This window comes from Ranitomeya variabilis, chromosome 7 (assembly GCF_051348905.1).
Source record: "Ranitomeya variabilis isolate aRanVar5 chromosome 7, aRanVar5.hap1, whole genome shotgun sequence".
Classification (NCBI taxonomy): domain Eukaryota; kingdom Metazoa; phylum Chordata; class Amphibia; order Anura; family Dendrobatidae; genus Ranitomeya; species Ranitomeya variabilis.
The window spans coordinates 80,425,647-80,444,448 of NC_135238.1; the positions used below are offsets into that span (position 1 = coordinate 80,425,647).

Here is an 18,802-nt window from a genome sequence, read left to right on the forward strand (position 1 = left end):
ATATAGCACAGCCACATAGTATATAGCACAGCCACATAGTATATAGCACAGCCACATAGTATATAGCACAGCCACATAGTATATAGCACAGCCACATAGTATATAGCACAGCCACATAGTATATAGCACAGCCACATAGTATATAGCACAGCCACATAGTATATAGCACAGCCACATAGTATATAGCACAGCCACATAGTATATAGCACAGCCACATAGTATATAGCACAGCCACATAGTATATAGCACAGCCCACCTAGTATATAGCAGTGTGGGCACCAAATCCCTGTTAAAAAAAGAATTAAAATAAAAAATAGTTATATACTCACCTTCTGGTGGCCCCCGGATCCAGCCCGGGCCTTAGCGATGCTCCTGCCAGCTCCTGTTCCCAGTGATGCTTTGCGGCAATGACCTGTGATGACGTAGCGGTCTCGCGTGATCCTACTTCATCTGGGGTTATTTCGCAAGGCATCACAGGGAACGGGAGCTGCCAGTAGCATCGCAAGGATCGGGAAGGCTGCGGAGGCCACAGGAAGATGAGAATAGCATGATTTTTTTTAATTTTTTGTATTATTTTTAACATTATATCCTTTTACTATCCTTTGCCTATGCAGCATCAATAGTAAAACGTTGGTCACATTTGTCAAAATTTAATCCAGTTACAGGTGAAAACTTTTTTCTACTCTATCTGTGTTGATATGTGACCAGTGATGTGTATGTAGAAGGCTGGCTGATTTGTATAGAAAAGTCAGCCTCTTCTATGTTAGCTGATTCAGAGTCACAGAAGGGGGCTGCCTTAGCTATTAAAATGAACTAGTCAGCCATCCCCCTTTATGCACATCAGTACTGGGGCGGATATATCATTAGTGCAACCCCTGCAGCTGCCCATGGGCCCAAGAGATAAGGTAAGAGGGCCCATTTCAACCTCCAAAACATATGGAATTGTGCATGATGATGATCTATTGCGGTGCAGAGGGTCCATATATTGTTCTTGTACAGGGACCATCTTATAACTGTGTCGCCAGTGCATCGATGGTCATGTGTTGACACAAGAAGTGGGTAGAAAGCTCTTTCATATGTTAGAACTTGGGACCAGTAGTATAAATGGGTCAAAAAGGCAGCTTTAATGAATGAATTAATTACATTAGTAAGTTCAATTAATCACACCCAAACCACTTTTTATTTGGGCATATTTTCCTGCCTTTCTGTTATTGATTGCTTATCCATATGTCCATGAGATGGGTTGCTAGTATATAGCATATAATATTTATCTATATGTTTTGTAAGTTATTTATGCTATTGCTGCCTCTATCCACCGATGTATTCCTATCATTGTTGTACAGATACAATTAATGCTGTTTTTATCTTTGATAACCTGTGTTATATGTGATTATATAGGGTGGACTATAGCTCTATTATGGGCCTATGCATGGTCATTTGGGCTTCTTAGTGTTTTTATTTGCTCATATTTTAATAAATAGTAATTTATTAGGTGATCCCTTTGTCCGTCACACTTCTTTTTCTTCGTTGTTTCAATTATTATAATTCAGTAGATTTTTTAAAATATGCAGGGAGTGGAGGGAAGACTTGCACAAGACTCCAAGTTGTGGGCAATCACATGATTTGGACATGTCGGTCAGTGATACCTCCTGCAGACAGCTGAGTATGATCATGATCCTAGCTGGTGGTGTCTAAAGTGCTGATCTGCCCTTCAGGAGACAGCAGAAGTCCTTTCAGTCTTACTACAGAGGCTGCACTTACTGCATATCTGTCATGGCCAGGAAGGCTGATGCCTGCACTACCAATCTATGGGCTTGTAAAAAAAAAAAAAACAGCTTAATATTCTCTATGTCTAAATCACATAGTTACAGAATGTAATCATTTGTCATCTAAGGATAGTTGTAGAATAGCTGCACCTACCTATGACTCTTGTGCTGTCCGGTGACTGTAGATTCAGATGGAGAAGAAAGTATAAAGTCTGTTAAAGTTTCGCAAAACTTCTCTTTTCCTCTCTGAGTAATGCAGCCACTTCCTTGTGTGGGCGGAGGTGCTTAAAGCAAAAAAAAATCCCACAAATAAGCCAAGATTTCCTCCCTCCCCCTTCTCACTAGCGCTCCTTCTAGACTGAACTCAGACGTATTCACATCTGGACATTTAAAATGACCACATTTTCCCAAAAGTACTAGAATAAGAATGGCCTCTGTGTCAGTGTCAGCACATGGGGAGGGGTGGGGGTCTAGCATAACAGGGACATTTCTAAACACTGCACCCTTTGTATTTTAGTCAGCGATTAAATAGATTAGGGAGCCGGAGAAGGTTTCATTTCCAAAGATGCATTAAACAATAATATAAGTTGCTCTATGCAGTGCAGTGAAATCTCCCTCCGTACATTCCTCTGGTTTATTAGTTTATTTATGTATGGCCAGAACTGACGAGAACAAGAGCACAGCATCCCAGAATCTGCTGACCCTACAGTACAAAGCATATCTCCATCCTTGCATCACCACGGGTGTTTAGGGCTTTGCTGATCACCACAAAGATTTACCTTTACCTTTTGTAATGTTGTATTTGTCTGTATATGCCACCGCTTAATTTTAAAGTGCTATGGAATATGTTGGCGCTATATAAATACAATTATTATTAATAAATAATGACATGATATCAGAGTATATGCATAATACAGACCAAGTGAGCATGCCACAAATCCAACATGCGTTTTGCTTCCGTTTCAACAGGAAGTGTGGTGGAGGGGTATTGGCTGGCTAATATAGTGTGAATACAGCTGCTGCAAATAGATAATCAGGGAAAACGTCACCTTACTGGGTGCCGACGCGTGCGCATGGACATGACATCTGCTGCCCGCCGACAGCAAGATGCACATCAATAAAGTGGAACAACATCACACCGTTAATGATGTGGGACCAGCTAGCCAGTCAGGACGGTGTACAACAATCATGGCAGCTGTGGCGCCCCTGGGGCCCAGTCGCCACAAAGGTACTGCATCTTATCCAGAGGTGTGGTATCCCACTCTCAGGTAAGGAGGGGACACCACCCACGACTCTAACACTCACATCCAACACACACCAGTTCAATCGGGGCACCTGAGCGTATCCTTAGGGAGGAAGGCCTCATCCCAAGCTGGATAGGACTGGGTGGTGGGAGTGGGTGGGGTAGGTAGGAAAAGGGGAGGAGCTTAGAAGGCAGGAAGAACAGTGCAGAGGGGAGTCTGTGAGAAGTGGAGCTGAGGAGACTTGAGGGTCTGCAGCTCCTGACAGCCCGAAGAGAGAAGTGTGAGGGAAAGACAGAAAGAAGCTCCCAGGAAGACAGAAGGGGTCCTAGGGGCACGGGAAGTGCAGAAGCCACCCATGGGGCCCGTATCCACGCAGACCATAGTTGGGTGGAGGGACCAGGTCGCAGTCAGGGGGTCAGCCCCAACTTAGTGGAAATCTTCAAGTTCAGCTAAGAAACCGGAGGCTGTGGCTTCTGCAAAAGTAACAGCCACATCCACCCATACTTCGCCAAAAAGGCAGCCATATAGAATCAAGGGGACTGAGAGGACGTTTCCTGACCAGGTTCATGGCGGCTGGCTTGGAACACTGTGGGTAAGGTGCTGGGCAGGAGAAGTGGAAGCAGGCATAGTGAGAGACGGCCAGAGAAAGGCATATGAAATTAGTCCTGGAAAGGTGCACCCCAAGTTACCTGGGAGTTTGCTGGACCACTGACCTGGAAAACACAGCATCCTGCTGGCATTTGTGGACTGGGGAACTGTGAGTAAAAGTGGAAACTGCACCTTACTGTGTTATTCCTACAATACCTGCAAAGCATAACCACCACTGTCATCTTATCATTCAACACTACATCTGCCCTGGGGTTAGCTCTACCGTGGGGAGCTGCACCAACTCTGCTGCATCACTATCTGCCCCAGAGGATCTGAACTGCAGCATTGGCTACCATCTCATTGCCGAATATCACAGGTGGCGTCACAAACAATTTCCCAAACCTCCCCAAAAACTTTATTTCCCATTTTCTACAAAACACCCCTTTAATTGGAGGCCCAGGGCCACGGACCGGGTCACTGCTGCCGTGACCTTCCCCTTTAAGAACTGTGTCGGGCCCAGTACCGAGTACCCCACAGCCCTATGGGGCACTCCACAGCCATCTTTAAACCTGGAAAAAGAGTTGAAGATATTTTGTGATAATATGGCTGTGGATCTAATGGGAAGGGGAATTGGGATAGAGATATTGTGAAGAAAAAGAAAAAAGTGAATGTAAGTGATAATGAAAAAACCTAGTAAAAAGGAAGAAAGGAAAAAGTTTCTATGTGTATATGTATGTGCAAATGAATAAAAATGCAATTAAAGTGGAAAACAAAGTATTGAAATAAAAAAATGTGTAAATGAATGTTGAAAAAAGTGAATGATTGAATGTGAGAATGATTATTCTCCCAAAAGGGAACAATTTTTTGTTGTATAAAAGTATATAAAATATAATAAATGTGAGAAAAAAATGTTCTTTTTCCTCTTTGATTTATTTTTCTTCTTTCCTTTTCTTTCTCTTGTAAAATTATTATATACACTAGATGGTAGCCCGAATCTAACGCATCGGGTATTCTAGAATTCTAGAATATGTATGTAGTTTATTTAAGAAGATTTTAGAATAATACATTGAATACACAGGATTTGGCCGTCCGCGTCCAATTAGCTAAGCGTGGTTCAAATCCCACGACAATTCGCGGCCGGACTGCGCCTGTTGCTGATTGTTCGTGGCCGGCCATGTAGTATATAACAGCCCACGTAGTAAATAGCACAGCCACGTAGTATATTGCACAGCCACGTAGTACAGTATATTGCACAGCCACGTAGTATATAGCACAGCCACTAGTATATAGCACAGCCCACGGAGTATACAGCACAGCCCATGGAGCATATAGCACAGCCACGTAGTATATAACACAGCCCACGGAGTATATAGCACAGCCACGTAGTATATAGCACAGCTCCGGAGTGTATAACAGCCCACATAGCATATAACACAGCCACATAGTTTATAACAGCCCACATAGCATATAACACAGCTCACTTAGTATATAACAGCCCACGCACGCAGTATATAACATAGCCCATGTAGTGTATAACACAGCCCACGTAGTGTATAACACAGGCCACGTAGTGTATAACAGGCCATGTAGTGTATAACACAGGCCACTTAGTGCATATCACAGCCCACGTAGTGTATAACACAGCCCATGTTGTGTATAACACAGCCCACGTAGTATATTGCACAGCCCACGTAGTATATAGCACAGCCCACGGAGTATATAGCACAGCCCACAGAGCATATAGCACAGCCCACGGAGCATATAGCAGAGCCACGTAGTATAGAACACAGCCCACGGAGTATATAGCACAGCCACGTAGTATATAGCACAGCCCACGGAGTGTATAACAGCCCACATAGCATATAACACAGCCACGTACTTTATAACAGCCCATGTAGCATATAACAGCCACGCACGCAGTATATTACACAGCCCACGTAGTGTATAACACAGCCCACATAGTGTATAACACAGCCCACGTAGTGTAAAACACAGGCCACGTAGTGTAAAACACAGGCCACATAGTGTATAACACAGGCCACGTAGTGTATAACAGCCCACGTAGTGTATAACACAGCCCACGCAGTATATTGCACAGCCCACACAGTACATTCCACAACCCACGTAGTACACTGCACAGCCCACGTAGTATATTGCACAGCCCACGTAGTATATTGCACAGCCCACGTAGTATATTTCACAGCCCTCGTAGTATATTGCACAGCCCACTTAGTACATTGCACAGCCCACGTAGTACATTGCACAGCCCGCATAGTATATTGCACAGCCCACGTAGTATATTGCACAGCCTACGCACTATATTGCACAGCCACGTAGTATATTGCACAGCCCACGTAGTATATTGCACAGCCATGTAATATATTGCCCAGCCCACGTAGTATATTGCCCAGCCACGCAGTATATAGCAATGTGGGCATCATATCCCTGTTAAAAAAAAGAATTAAAATAAAAAATAGTTATATACTCACCTTCCGTTGGCCCCCCGGATGCAGGCGAAGCGGTTACCAACACTCCTCGCACACTCCGGGCCCAAGAGTGCATTGCAGTCTCGCGAGATGATGACGTAGCGAGACCGCAATGCATGGAGCGGTCACCGGAGCATCGCGAGGAGCGGGAAAGGCCTGTTCCTGATCGGGGGGCCAATGGACGGTGAGTATATAACGATTTTTTATTTTTTTTATTATTTTTAACATTAGATCTTTTTACTATTGATGCTGCATAGGCAGCATCAATAGTAAAAAGTCGGTCACACAGGGTTAATAGCAGCGGTAACTGAGTGCGTTACACCGCGGCATAGCGCGGTCCATTACCGCTGCCATTAACCCTGTGTGAGCGCTGAGTGGAGGGGAGTATGGAGCGGGCACTGACTGCGGGGAGTAAGGAGCCGCCATTTTGCCACCGGACTGTGCCCGTCGCTGATTGGTCGTGGCTGTTTTGCCGCGACCAATCAGTGACTTGGATTTCCCTGACAGACAGAGGCCGCGACCAATGAATATCCGTGACAGACAGACGGAAGTGACCCTTAGACAATTATATAGTAGATTGGGAATGATTAGTGGCTGAGCCCCTATTGTGACATCACTCATGTGTAGCCCCGCCCCCCTTACACAAGTAAGCGATATTCCTTCAGGCTACAATGCTGTTTAGACTATTTTTAGTTCTCAACGTGCTATTAGCATCTTCGGAAGGTGCTCCCATCTTTATCCGCAAACCTCACAAGAGCAGATCACGATTAAAGAAGGTAAGTGCATTACCAGATACACTCTGACTATGGGGTTAACCCTTCCCTTCTGCAGCCAATTTTTGTTTGTGCACTTTTTTTCCCCTCCACTTCTTCCAAGAGCCATACATTTTTTTCCATTCATATGGCAGTATGAGGGCTTATGTATCTTTTTGGGGGGCGAGTTGGAGTTTTGAATGACACCATTCATTTTACCATTCAATGTGAAATTGGGGAAAAAATGCAGTTTTGGTTCCAGTGTCCAGTCTAATAACACCTAGATGAGACACAGAGCATTAATACTGTTCTCTCCTGGCTGGATACTCTGACTCCTACATGTAGCAGAAGGGGCCACAAGAGACGTGATAAGCAGCTCAGAAATCAGATATGTCCTTCACATGTAGCATTTCACATCCGGCCCCAGAACCTATTAGGATCCATTATTAGGCCCAGTTTATGAGCGTCAGGCTCCGTGTCATTAGGGCTTCTGTAACTTTTCTTCTGTGACTGGAGATTTATATGGCGTCACATAATACATGTGGAGCGCCCCCACACCGCCGCAGGGCCGAGGGGTACCCGGAGCCGGGCCTCTAGGTCTCAGTCCTGGGGTTGTCACGGTAGCTAGACCCGGTCCGTGGCCCTGTCTGTCAGTGGGGGACGTCCGGTGCAATAAGTGATGTTGTAGCGGTGCAGTTGTGGGGTGCAGGTCGCGGTAAATAACGAGGACACCAGGTTGCAGTCTCTTTACCTCTTTACTGAAGCTCTCTGGGTCCTCAGTCCGGAATACGGCTCACCAGGCTGCGCAAGTCCGGCCGGTCCAATGGCACTTCCAGAGCTCTCCTTGCAGGTGGAAATCGGTGCCTTCCTTCTAGCGCTATGTGTTGCAGTCCTTCCCTGCTGTGCTTACGGAAAGTACCCCACAACTGTTGTGTCTGTTTCTCGTGTTCCCTCACAACAACTTAATTCGCAATGATCTTCCTCGTCCCTCCAGATACTATGGTAGGAACGCACCCGTATGACGGGGAGGCTCGGAGATCTTCCGGGACTCTATCTGCGCCCCTCTCCTGTTGGTACCCCCCTTTGCCTTCCTGGGTGATGCGTGAGACAGTCCGCCTCAAGCTAACTGCCCTGCCGTAGGTCTGAGGTATGGCTTGAAACTCTTTACCTCCTCGGCGTTCCGGCCACCGGTAGTGCGCCTCAGTAAGGTGCTGCCTCTTTCAGCACAACCCTCACTGGTATCTCCTTTCGCTTGATTTCGTTTCTCACTCAGCACAATCTATCTCGCTTCTTAGTCCTTCCTTGGGCACCGCCGCTATGCTGAGCAGGCACGGTCCCTTTACGTTCTTTCCATGCCAAGCCTCTGCCAGGATCCCACCCCTGGCAGAGACCCTACAGTCTCTCCCTTCACAACACCCTCTGCCACCAGGTGTTGCTCCGTTCAATCCCGTCAGCGTTCTCTGTCTAACTTCCTGCCTGACCCCCAGTTTACCCACTATGGTGGGGAGTGGCCTAATGAATAGCACCCTTAGCTCCCCCCGGAGGCCCAGCTGTGAAATGTATTGGTGACTGTGATACCTGCTCAGAGAACTCCTTCCGTGCCATCGAACGCAGCATGGCCCCCCTTAGTGGCTGAACCATGCTACTGCAACGACCAGGACTCTGGGGCGCTGCACATGGAATGGAGGAGTTTTCATGTGTTTCTTGCAATTTCAGGTGTCATCTCCCATCCTGTGTTTGTTCCCTATTCCAGGAATATAAAAGAACAAATCTTTGTATTGTCCGTTATGAAAAATAATCCATCATTTTTCCTAACTAAATCCCCCTCTTTTAATAGTCATACTTGGTTCCTCAGTCTGCCCAGTCCATGTATTTGGTTTCCACTTCTGAGCACATTCCAGCTCTGTTTACCTGATCACTTATGTTCTTTGTCTTTTTAGAGAATATCACCACCGTGCCTCCAAAAACATCTGAGGATACAGTCAATAGGATTGTTATACCGGTTGCCGTTCTCTTCGTCCTTGCTGTAATTATTGGTGCCATTGCTGTCATCTATTGGTAAGTATAGTAAGTAATGATTTATGGGCTACACAGGAGTCTGCAGAGGAAATGTCACATCTCCAGGTTACTCCAGTAATTGGGATATTTTAGTGTAGACCTCTTGTGGCTCACACACACGCGTCACCCTGGAGTTGTGCCCTGCGGGTAACTCATGAATATATATTAGAGTTTGTAGGGATTTACGCTCTCAGGTAGACATTCAGTACCTTCACACAGTCAATGCGGTTTGGTTCAAACCTGTGCAGTTTTATTTCCTTCACAAAATTCCAAGGGATTCCAAACCAAAAACCATCCTATTCTAGGCACAAAGGTATCACAGCAAATAAACAGTTCATTTAGCAGGGCCCACATGTCAGTGCGGGCTCACCCGAATAGATTACAGTCCTTTTTCCAGAAGCAAACTTTATACATAGAAGAGACACGATCCCGCCAGTCTTGGTATCACCTTCAGTATGAGCTCCAGCAGCCTCGAGTGCCAAACAGAAGTGTTCAACTCCTGGGCATGGTTCATACTAAACAGGCTGCAGCTGACACACGGTTCCCGGCCGCTCCTGCACACAGACTGTTCAGCTTTCCTAGCTGACCCATGCTGTCTCCATTCATAAAGAGATCCAAGCACATCTCCCTCTCAGATACAGCTCAAATGTTGGCTGAACACTCACTAGCTCCAGTACACTCAAATCTGTTCCATCTAGCCGACTGACACAAATAGTGAACACAGGTCCTGGCTGTAGTAAAAAAAAAAAAAAAAAAAAGCTAGACGGTTGCATCTAATCAAATCCTGCAAAGCTGGTACTTGACCCTGTCCTACCTGGCTCTGCTACAACTTGTATATACTTTATTAAAATAAATTGCTGATTGTCATAAACACCAAAATGACTGACTGGTGATCTCTCCACAGATAGGACTAGATTAAATGTTTCATTCTTACATTCTGCAGAATACAGACATGTTTTACTTTGTTATTTACAATGTGACTTTTATTTTTCCATTTTTACAGTTTTCTGAAAAGGAAGACACCAATGAAAGATGCTGAAAGTCAATATTGTGCCGATGATTTTAGAGAGAACAATGCCAAACTAAATGGTAACTACCGCTTAAGAAATCTGAAAACCTGAATCAGATGGATAGAGGTAAAAAAAAAATGACAACAACTTAAACTAAAAAACACCCTTCTGATATATACAAAATTATCATAAAAAGGGGGGACTTATAGATATAATAGAGTCACAGGGGGGAAGGGGGCCTTGCTGTAAAGCAGCCTCAAAAAATGCCCCTACCTTGCTGCGGAGGTTCACACCCTAATATTGCGATATGGCACCCCTGCTCCTCGTCGGTTCTCCCTCCCAGACCCTATTAAAGTGTGTGGAGGTGACCGTAACAATGAAAACAATAACAATGTATTTTTCACGTTGCTAAAAAAGAGGCCATTAATAAGATGGTTTCTGAGCATCAGCACAAAAAAATGTGTATTTGGTCACGGTTACAAAAGAGGACCAAGTTAGCTCAAATAGATAAAAATCCCAAAAGATGGTATTAGCATACTTGCTGGTATAGCAATTTATAGATCAATACGGTTGATATTACTAGATAGTTAAATGTCAGTGGTAAATCTGGTACAAACGTCATATAGACCACCTCAATCAGGTCAGATGGTGCAGATACATCCTATATATTCAGCCAGCAAAGTACACAGTAACCAAAGGACATTCCTGGACACAAAATAGACAGAAAACAGGATTTAGTATATGTAGTGTGCTCCCACATCCAATCTAAATATTAAGCAGGGAGTCACATGCACCATCATTTAGGATGTAATAGAAGTAAATCCGTTACTCAGATAGCTAAACATTATTTGTAAGTGTCCAGTGTAAAGGCTTGTACTCAGCTGTGGATGAGGGAGCGGTATTGCTGAAATGTCCAGGCAGGTTTATTAAGACTGCATAAACCGCTCCGGATCGCAAAACAAAAGAACAGCCCCTGCCAGCACAAAGCAAAAACATAAAGTAAAAAGTCCATACAATATATAGCGGGTCCGCCCACTCAGATTAGTGTCCGGTTCTTTATGCCTTAGCACAGACCAACACACAGGAGATCCACACATCTCCAGCTCCAGGCACTGAATGAGACACTCGGCCTCCATTTTAGCTGCCAAACCACGCCCCTGGGGTTGGGATATGTGAGCGGTCATTCCCACCCATCTATTATGACTGCTCATAAAACCCGGCCCTAGAATAGCCTAATAACTCTCTCAGCACTATATGTGCTGGAGCATGCTTCCGAGCTCACATCACTGAGTATTCGAACCGCGATGACACCTATCTCCCCTCAAGGACCCATCCGGCCGCCAATTAACACCAGATGCAAACACAAAAAGGGACAAAAGGGATAATATTCCCTAAACATCAGATTAGTGATCACTGGTTTTATGCACAGCATGAGTAATAAAAAACAGTGGTGCATATATAGAATTATACATATCATTTGTCTACATATTATATATATGTGTGTATATATCTATATCTATCTATCTATCTATCTATCTATATATATATATATATATATATATATGCATTATACCTATTGTTTTTTTAAAACATGATAAACCGTAGCTCCCAACGCGTTTCCCCCCTCTATTTCAAGGGTTTTATCAGGGGAAAAGGTTTCATATTAGTTGACCAATACGATCAGAACATAGCTTTGCTTCCACTGGATTATGGATATTTCAGTGTCACTTAGTAGCACCTATAGATATGCCCCATGCTATAAGACACGTTGTTATGATAATTTTGAATAAAAGTTTTGCAAATAGTAGGGGGGCCTTTTTTAGTTTAAGTTGTTGCAGCTTAACTATTCTGATATAATAGAAGCATTCCAGCTACATACTGTAAATTTTTCACTCTTTGTTTCATTGCAGCCATGTGGTAAATTCAAAAATGTTCGTTTTTTCTCATTAATGTACACTCTGCACCCCATCTTGACTGAAAAAAAAACCAAATGTAGTAATTTTTGCAAATTTATTAAAAAAGAAAAACTGAAACATCACATGGTCATAAGTATTCAGACCCTTTGCTCAGTGACTCATATTTAAGTCACATGCTGTCCATTTCCTTGTGATCCTCTTTGAGATGTTCTCCGCCTTCATTAGAGTCCAGCTGTGTTTAATTAAACTGATAGAACTTAATTTGGAAAGGCACACACCTGTCTATATAAGACCTCACAGCTCACAGTGCATTTCAGACTAAATGAGAATCATGAGGTCAAAAGGAACTGGCCAAGGAGCTCAGAGACAGAATTGTGGCAAGGCACAGATCAGGCCAAGGTTCCAACAGAATTTCTGCAGTACTCAAGGTTCCTAAGAGCACAGTGGCCTCCATAATCCTTAAATGGAAGAAGTTTGGGGCCACCAGAAGTCTTCCTAGACATGGCAGTCAAGCCAAACTGAGCAATCGTGGGAGAAGAGCCTTGGTGAGAGAGGTAAAGAAAAGCCCCAAGATCACTGTGGCTGAGCTCCAGAAAAGCAGCAGGGAGATGGAATAAAGTTCCACAAAGTCAACTATCATTGCAGCCCTCCACCAGTCAGGCCTTTAGAGTGGCCAGACGGAAGCCTCTCCTCAGTGCAAGACATATGAAAGGCCGCATAGAGTTTGCTAAAAAACACAGGAAGGACTCCCAGGCTATGAGAAATAAGATTCTGTGGTCTGATGAGACGAAGATAGATCTTTTTGGTGATATTTCTAAGAGTATTGTGTGGAGAAAACCAGGCACTGCTCATCACCTGCCCAATGCAATCCCATCAGTGAAACATGGTGGTGGTGTTTTTCTGCTGCAGGGACAAGACGACTGGTTGTCATTGAAGGAAACATGAATGTGACCAAGTACAGAGATATACTGGATGAAAACCTGTTCCAGAGTGCTCTGGACCCCAGACTTGGCCGAATGTTCACCTTCCAACAAGACAATGGCCCTAAGCACACAGTTAAAATAACTAAGGAGTGACTTCAGAACACCTCTGTGACCATTCTTGACTGACCCAGCCAGAGCCCTGAAATAAACCCAATTGAGCATCTCTGGAAAGACCTGAAAATGGTTGTCCACCAACGTTCACCATCCAACCTGACGGAACTGGAGAGGATCTGCAAGGAAGAATAGCAGAGAATCCCCAAATCCATGTGTGGAAAAACTTGTTGCATCATTCCCAAGAAGACACATGGCTGTACTGGCTCAAAAGGTGCTTCTACTCAATACTGAGCAAAGGGTACTTATGACCATGTGATATTTCAATTTTTCTTTTTTAATAAATTTGCAAGAATTACTACATTTCTGGGTGGGGGGTTAGCCAAGATGGGGTGCAGAGTATACATTAATGAGAAAAAAATATGAACTTTTTTGAATTTACCAAATGGCTGCAATGAAACCAAGAGTGAAAAATTTAAAGGGGTCGGAATACTTTCTGTACCCAATGTATGTATTGTCTAATCCCTTCTAGATATATCAGTAGTGTACATATGATACAATGCTTACTATTTGCCATCTACTCTGTTTTCCAGCACCATTCTGGTCTTCTCCTGAACCATATGACCACGATTCAGCTTTGTCGGCTCAAACAAAGTCTTATGTGTGGCGCGGTAGCGGTTTCCCCAATGTCAGCTAGGAGACTCAGAGCGAAGTTCCATACACTTATAAAAAAGCAACTTCCAGTCCACACATAAGAAAGACATTGTGATAGCCTTAGACATAGAGTAGAAACATGAAGGAAGCTTTTATTTTAGAAATGGTGATTTCTATGTTCTCTATTACAGGAAAACATGAGGACTACATCGCAATTACCATTGATGATTCTCCTCATGGACCCGGGAATGAACGGAGAGATGTCCTCACAGGCAGCAAGATCTCAGTGCCTGGACCCCCTGGTGTAGTAATCAACATCAGCCCTGATGAGGATGAGGTCACCTCCTCTGACAGTAAGTTCTCAGGGTTTTTACGAAATAGATTTAATAGAAAATATATTAAAAAAATAAATATAGAAAAATCAACCTAATATAAAACTGAAAAAAAAAATGGTCTCCTATAAGAACTTGTCAGTGAATGAGCCATTAATTTATTGGTAGCTATAGAGGCTCTGTCCCTCTGTTGTCATAATTCAATGTACCATTCTAGGGGTTATAAAATCAAATATCTGTAGAAAACATATTTTGCAGAGCTGGCCAGCGACCACATGGAGAGAGACTTGATAAATCTGGTGCTGCCCCCAGCTGGCATCTCCCTATATCTATCTAGTTGACTGACAGGTATCTCCCATATCTTTAATTAGGGTAGACCTGTCAATCAAGTGTAGCGGGCAGGGGGAAGCCGGCTGCGAACAACGTCGGACCAGTCAGGTATCTTACTTTAGTCCCTGGGTGGCGCTTCAAACTGTGCTTTCTCTGAAACGCTGGAGCATTTTTCTGAAGATTGGGTCCCTCTTTTCTCAGTCTAATGTACCGTATTTTTCGGACTATAAGACGCACTGGACCATAAGACGCACCCCAAATTTGGGATGAAAATTGCAGAAAAAAAGATTTTTTATAAGATGGGCGTCCGTCTTATTGTCCGAATTTACAGTATCTTACCTGAGGGCTGGCGGTGGCAGCGCAGGGTCACAGGAGGCATGGTGTCAGCAGAACAGGGTCCCTTCCTGCTTAGGAGGGCGACGACATGGCCTGGTGTCCATGGGAGGGTTGCAGCAGTGGTTACCGGCAGAGGTGCAGGGATGCGAGACCGCTAAGTCTTCTGGGTAATTTCGCAATGCATCGCCGGGAACGGAAGATGGCGGCCGGCGCGAGCGGCTCGGCGGACTACCGAGGGTGAGTATAGCAGGTTTTTTTTTTTTTTATTATTTTTAACATTACATTTTTTTACTATTGATGCCACATAGGCAGCATGAATAGTAAAAAATTGGGGACACGCAGGGTTAATAGCAGCGGTTACGGAGTGCGTTACCCGCGGCATAACGTGGTCCGTTACCGCCGGCATTAACCCTGTGTGAGCGGTGACCGGAGGGGAGTATGCGGGCGCCGGGCACTGAGTGCGGGGAGTAAGGAGCAGCCATTTTCTTCCGGACTGTGCGCGTCGCTGATTGGTCGTGGCAGTGGTCGTGGGTGTTTTGCCACAACCAATCAGCGACTTGGATTCCATGACAGACAGAGGCCGCGACCAATGAATATCCGTGACAGACAGACAGAAAGACAGAAGTACCCCTTAGACAATTATATAGTAGATTCTGAGTCCTTACAACCTGGACGTCAAATGAGATATTTCCGAAACAAACAAGGAGGCCGTAAAAAGTAGTAAGTGTTTTAATATCTCATCTTAAAGTTTATCAGATGATAATCTTTCATTCCTTTCAAAAGGACGTAAGGCCCCAATTTATCAACTCTTTTACACCAGTATTCCGACATTAAATAGCTCTGAAATGTTATAACATTTTGGTGAAACTCCAGGCTTCCCTAAAAGATCATCACATTTGGCATTCTCATGCCATTTTCGGCCAGTTCCGATAAAGTGCCAGAGCTTGGGCAGGAAGGGTGGCGTGGCAGCCTCAGCTCGTCAAAATCATGATGATTGGCGGTATTTGTTAAGCCACAAAACATGCTCCTACCCTTGTGGTGGGAATAGATTCATTGATTAAAAGACTGGGTTCTTGGGTGACAAATTATTACAGCCACTAATGTGGGAGATTTCATGGTATTTAAGGTGCAGTATACATGTTCTGCAAATACTGCCTGTTGTTAAATGGTTAACGTGCAATGTTTCATCGCTGTATTCCAACAGGCCACAGGATTTAAACTATTGCTGCCCTGTCCCATTATTTGGATGATTACAGGTGATACAGTAAAGAAATGAGTTTGTAATTTCCTTAGTGCTTTATTTACAGTACTTAATTCTATTTTTTTTTCTTTTGAAAAGGAATCCAGCAGGAGGACACAACGCCGCTACAACTCCTTTACATGGAAGTTACCATGGGAGGATCTGGCAACCTGTGATGAAGCAAAAAAGACACAGATTCCAGGATTGTTCTCTGTTTTCACCTATGGATATGAGACTTACCGGACTTTCTGCAGTCAGACGTGTTCACGGACAGGTGACTTACCTACTGCACAATGAGGCAGATTCCAGGCTTGGACTGCCCTCACCTATGGATATGAGACTTACCGGACTTTCTGCAGTCAAACGTGTTCACGGACAAGTGACTTACCTACTGCACAACGAGGCAGATTCCAGGCTTGGACTGCTCTCATCTATGGATATGAGACTTACCGGACTTTCTGCAGTCAGACGTGTTCACGGACAAGTGATTTACCTACTGTACAACAAGGTAGATTCCGGGCTTGGACTGCTCTCACCTATGGATATGACACTTACCGGACTTTCTGCAGTCAGACATGTTCACAGACAAGTGACTTACCCGCTGCATAACGAGGCAGATTCCAGGCTTGGACTGCTCTCACCTATGGATATGAGACTTACCGAACTTTGCGCAGTCAGACGGGTTAACGGACAAGTGACTTACCTGCTGCATGAAGAGCCAGATTCCAGGCTTGAACTGCTCTCATTCATTCATATAGACTTTCTGCAGCCAAGTGTACTCACGACACAGGTGAGGTACCGGCTGTTAGAAGAGGCAGATTCCAGGCTCGGTTTCTGCTATCACCTATCCACAGCCCAAGGGAAGGGCACTCCTTTAACCATGGTTCTCTAGAGGTTTCCTCCATTTGGGTTTTTTCCTCTTCTGAGTGTTAAAGGACGACTTTCTGAGTCAAGAGCCCATCATCATCAGAGCCACATTTAAGACTATTGTCCTGACTTCTAATGGAAACTTCCACATTATCCAACTTGAATAAAGTTATTAATGAAGTCAGCATATATCATGTGTATCTGAGCTTTTTTTATGGATGCTTCCAATACAGCAGAATGTATATACACTACCGTTCAAAAGTTTAGGGTCACCCAGAAATGGTGTTTTCCATGAAAACTTGAACTTTTATTATTCAAATGAGTTGCCAAATGAATTGAAAATCTAGTCCAGACATTTACTTGATACCGGTTTTTACGTACCGGTAATAGGATTTTACAGAGTCCACGACAGCACCCACAACGAGAGAGGGGATCCGCCCACCTTCCGGACAGGAACCTACAGGTTAAAAAGGGGCAGTCCCCCTCGCCCTCCAGTTTGTGTTCCAGAGTACAAGGGATACCGCCAATGAATCAGTACATGACAATATTATCTTAAACACTACTAAATCCCACCACCTCTATAGAGTGATCTCTAAGGCACACCTTCCAACAGAGTGCAGGAATAAGTAACTAAATATGGGGGGGAATGTATGGGTGCTGTCGTGGACTCTGTAAAATCCTATTACCGGTACGTAAAAACCGGTTTTCCTATCGCCACGACAGCACCCACAACGAGAGACTTTCAAAGACTATTAACTGGGAGGGACCACAGCACTAAGTACTGAGCGGCCAAACTGTAAGCTGGAATTAGCAGATAGATCAAGGCGATAGTGTTTATAAAAGGTGGAAGGTGATGACCAAGTTGCCGCCTTACATATCATTTCAATGGGAACATCTGCCTTCTCCGCCCAGGATGAAGCCATGGCCCGAGTGGAGTGCGCCCTGATGCCTCCTGGTGGTGTTACTCCCCTGGCAGAGTAGGCAAGACATATCGCTTCTCTAATCCATCTGGCGATAGAGTTTTTCGTGACACCAGAACCCTTTTTCCGATTCTGGAAAGAAATAAACAGAGCCCTACTCTGTCTCCAGCTTTGTGTCCTATCCAGGTATTCTAATATTGCCCTCTTAACATCTAGGGTATGATATTTTTTCTCCTCTTCTGAACCTGGATTTTCATAGAAAGATGGTAAATAAATCTCCTGACTTCTATGAAATTTAGTTGCTACTTTTGGCAAGTATGCAGGATCAGGTTTTAAGACAATCTTATCCTGGAGAATTATTAGGTAAGGAGGATCTACTGATAACGCATGTATATCACTGACCCTTCTGGCAGACGTTAATGCTGAGGGTATGTGCACACGTCCGGATTTCTTGCAGAAATTTCCTGAAGAAAACCGGAAATTTTCTGCAAGAAATCCGCATTTTTTTTTTTGCGGTTTTTTTCCGTTTTTTTCGCATTTTTTTTAGCATTCTGCAAGCGTAATTAGCTTGCAGAATGCTAAAGTTTTCCAAGCGATCTGTAGCATCACTTGGAAAACTGACTGACAGGTTGGTCACACTTGTCAAACATACTGTTTGACAAGTGTGACCAACTTTTTACTATAGATGCAGCTTATGCAGCATCTATAGTAAAAGATAGAATGTTTAAAAATAATAAAAAAAAAAAAAAAAATGGTTATACTCACCCAGACATCTCATCAGCGGCGTCCGTTCCTCTTCCTATAGCTGGTGTGTGCGCGCAGGACCTTCCATGACGTCGCGGTCATGTGAGCGGTCACATGACCGCTCACGACCAATCACAAGACAGTGACGTCATCGGCAGGTCCTTCACCGCACAGCAGCTATAGGAACCGAAGCGGCAGCATGCAGCGGTGAGGCGGGAAGACATCGAGGGTGAGTATAGGACTATTTTTTATTTTAATTCTTTTTTTTTTACTAATTATATGGTGCCCAGTGCGTGGAGGAGAGTCTCCTCTCCTCCACCCTGGGTACCAACCGCACATAATCTGCTTACTTCCCGCATGGTGTGCACAGCCCTGTGCGGGAAGTAAGCAGATCAATGGACTCCTAGGTGTGTGGAATCCCCGCAATTCCGCATTTTTAATGAACATGTTGCTTTTTTTTCCGCGATGCGATTTTTTCGCGGAAAAAATCGCAACATTTGCACAAAAAATGCGGAATACCCTGTA

At 44.3% G+C, this 18,802-nt stretch overlaps 2 protein-coding genes across 2 annotated transcripts in view; one reads left to right on the forward strand and one right to left on the reverse strand.

The window, feature by feature from the left end:
- Positions 1-2,165, reverse strand: part of ARPC1B (actin related protein 2/3 complex subunit 1B) — a 117,097-nt gene extending 114,932 nt beyond the window's left edge. Inside the window, exon 1 of the mRNA XM_077275356.1 lies at positions 1,921-2,165. The gene's annotated coding sequence lies outside the window, so the exon portion shown is untranslated. The remainder of the gene's footprint in view (positions 1-1,920) is intronic.
- Positions 859-16,743, forward strand: LOC143786111 (uncharacterized). The gene is made up of 5 exons (XM_077275357.1): positions 859-905; positions 8,777-8,894; positions 9,898-9,983; positions 13,700-13,861; positions 15,846-16,743. The coding sequence occupies exons 3-5, from the start codon at positions 9,920-9,922 to the stop codon at positions 15,920-15,922; spliced, it is 303 nt and encodes a 100-aa protein (XP_077131472.1). The 5' UTR covers positions 859-905; positions 8,777-8,894; positions 9,898-9,919; the 3' UTR covers positions 15,923-16,743.
- The last annotated feature ends 2,059 nt before the right edge of the window (positions 16,744-18,802 follow it).

What these genes read in the sequence shown, in the direction of transcription:
- LOC143786111 (XM_077275357.1), top strand. Translation starts at nt 9,920, where the DNA reads ATGAAAGATGCTGAAAGTCAATATTGTGCCGATGATTTTAGAGAGAAC. An exon ending in GAACAATGCCAAACTAAATG is followed by an intron (nt 9,984 to 13,699) that starts GTAACTACCGCT and finishes TCTCTATTACAG; the next exon opens with GAAAACATGAGGACTACATC. An exon ending in TGAGGTCACCTCCTCTGACA is followed by an intron (nt 13,862 to 15,845) that starts GTAAGTTCTCAG and finishes TCTTTTGAAAAG; the next exon opens with GAATCCAGCAGGAGGACACA.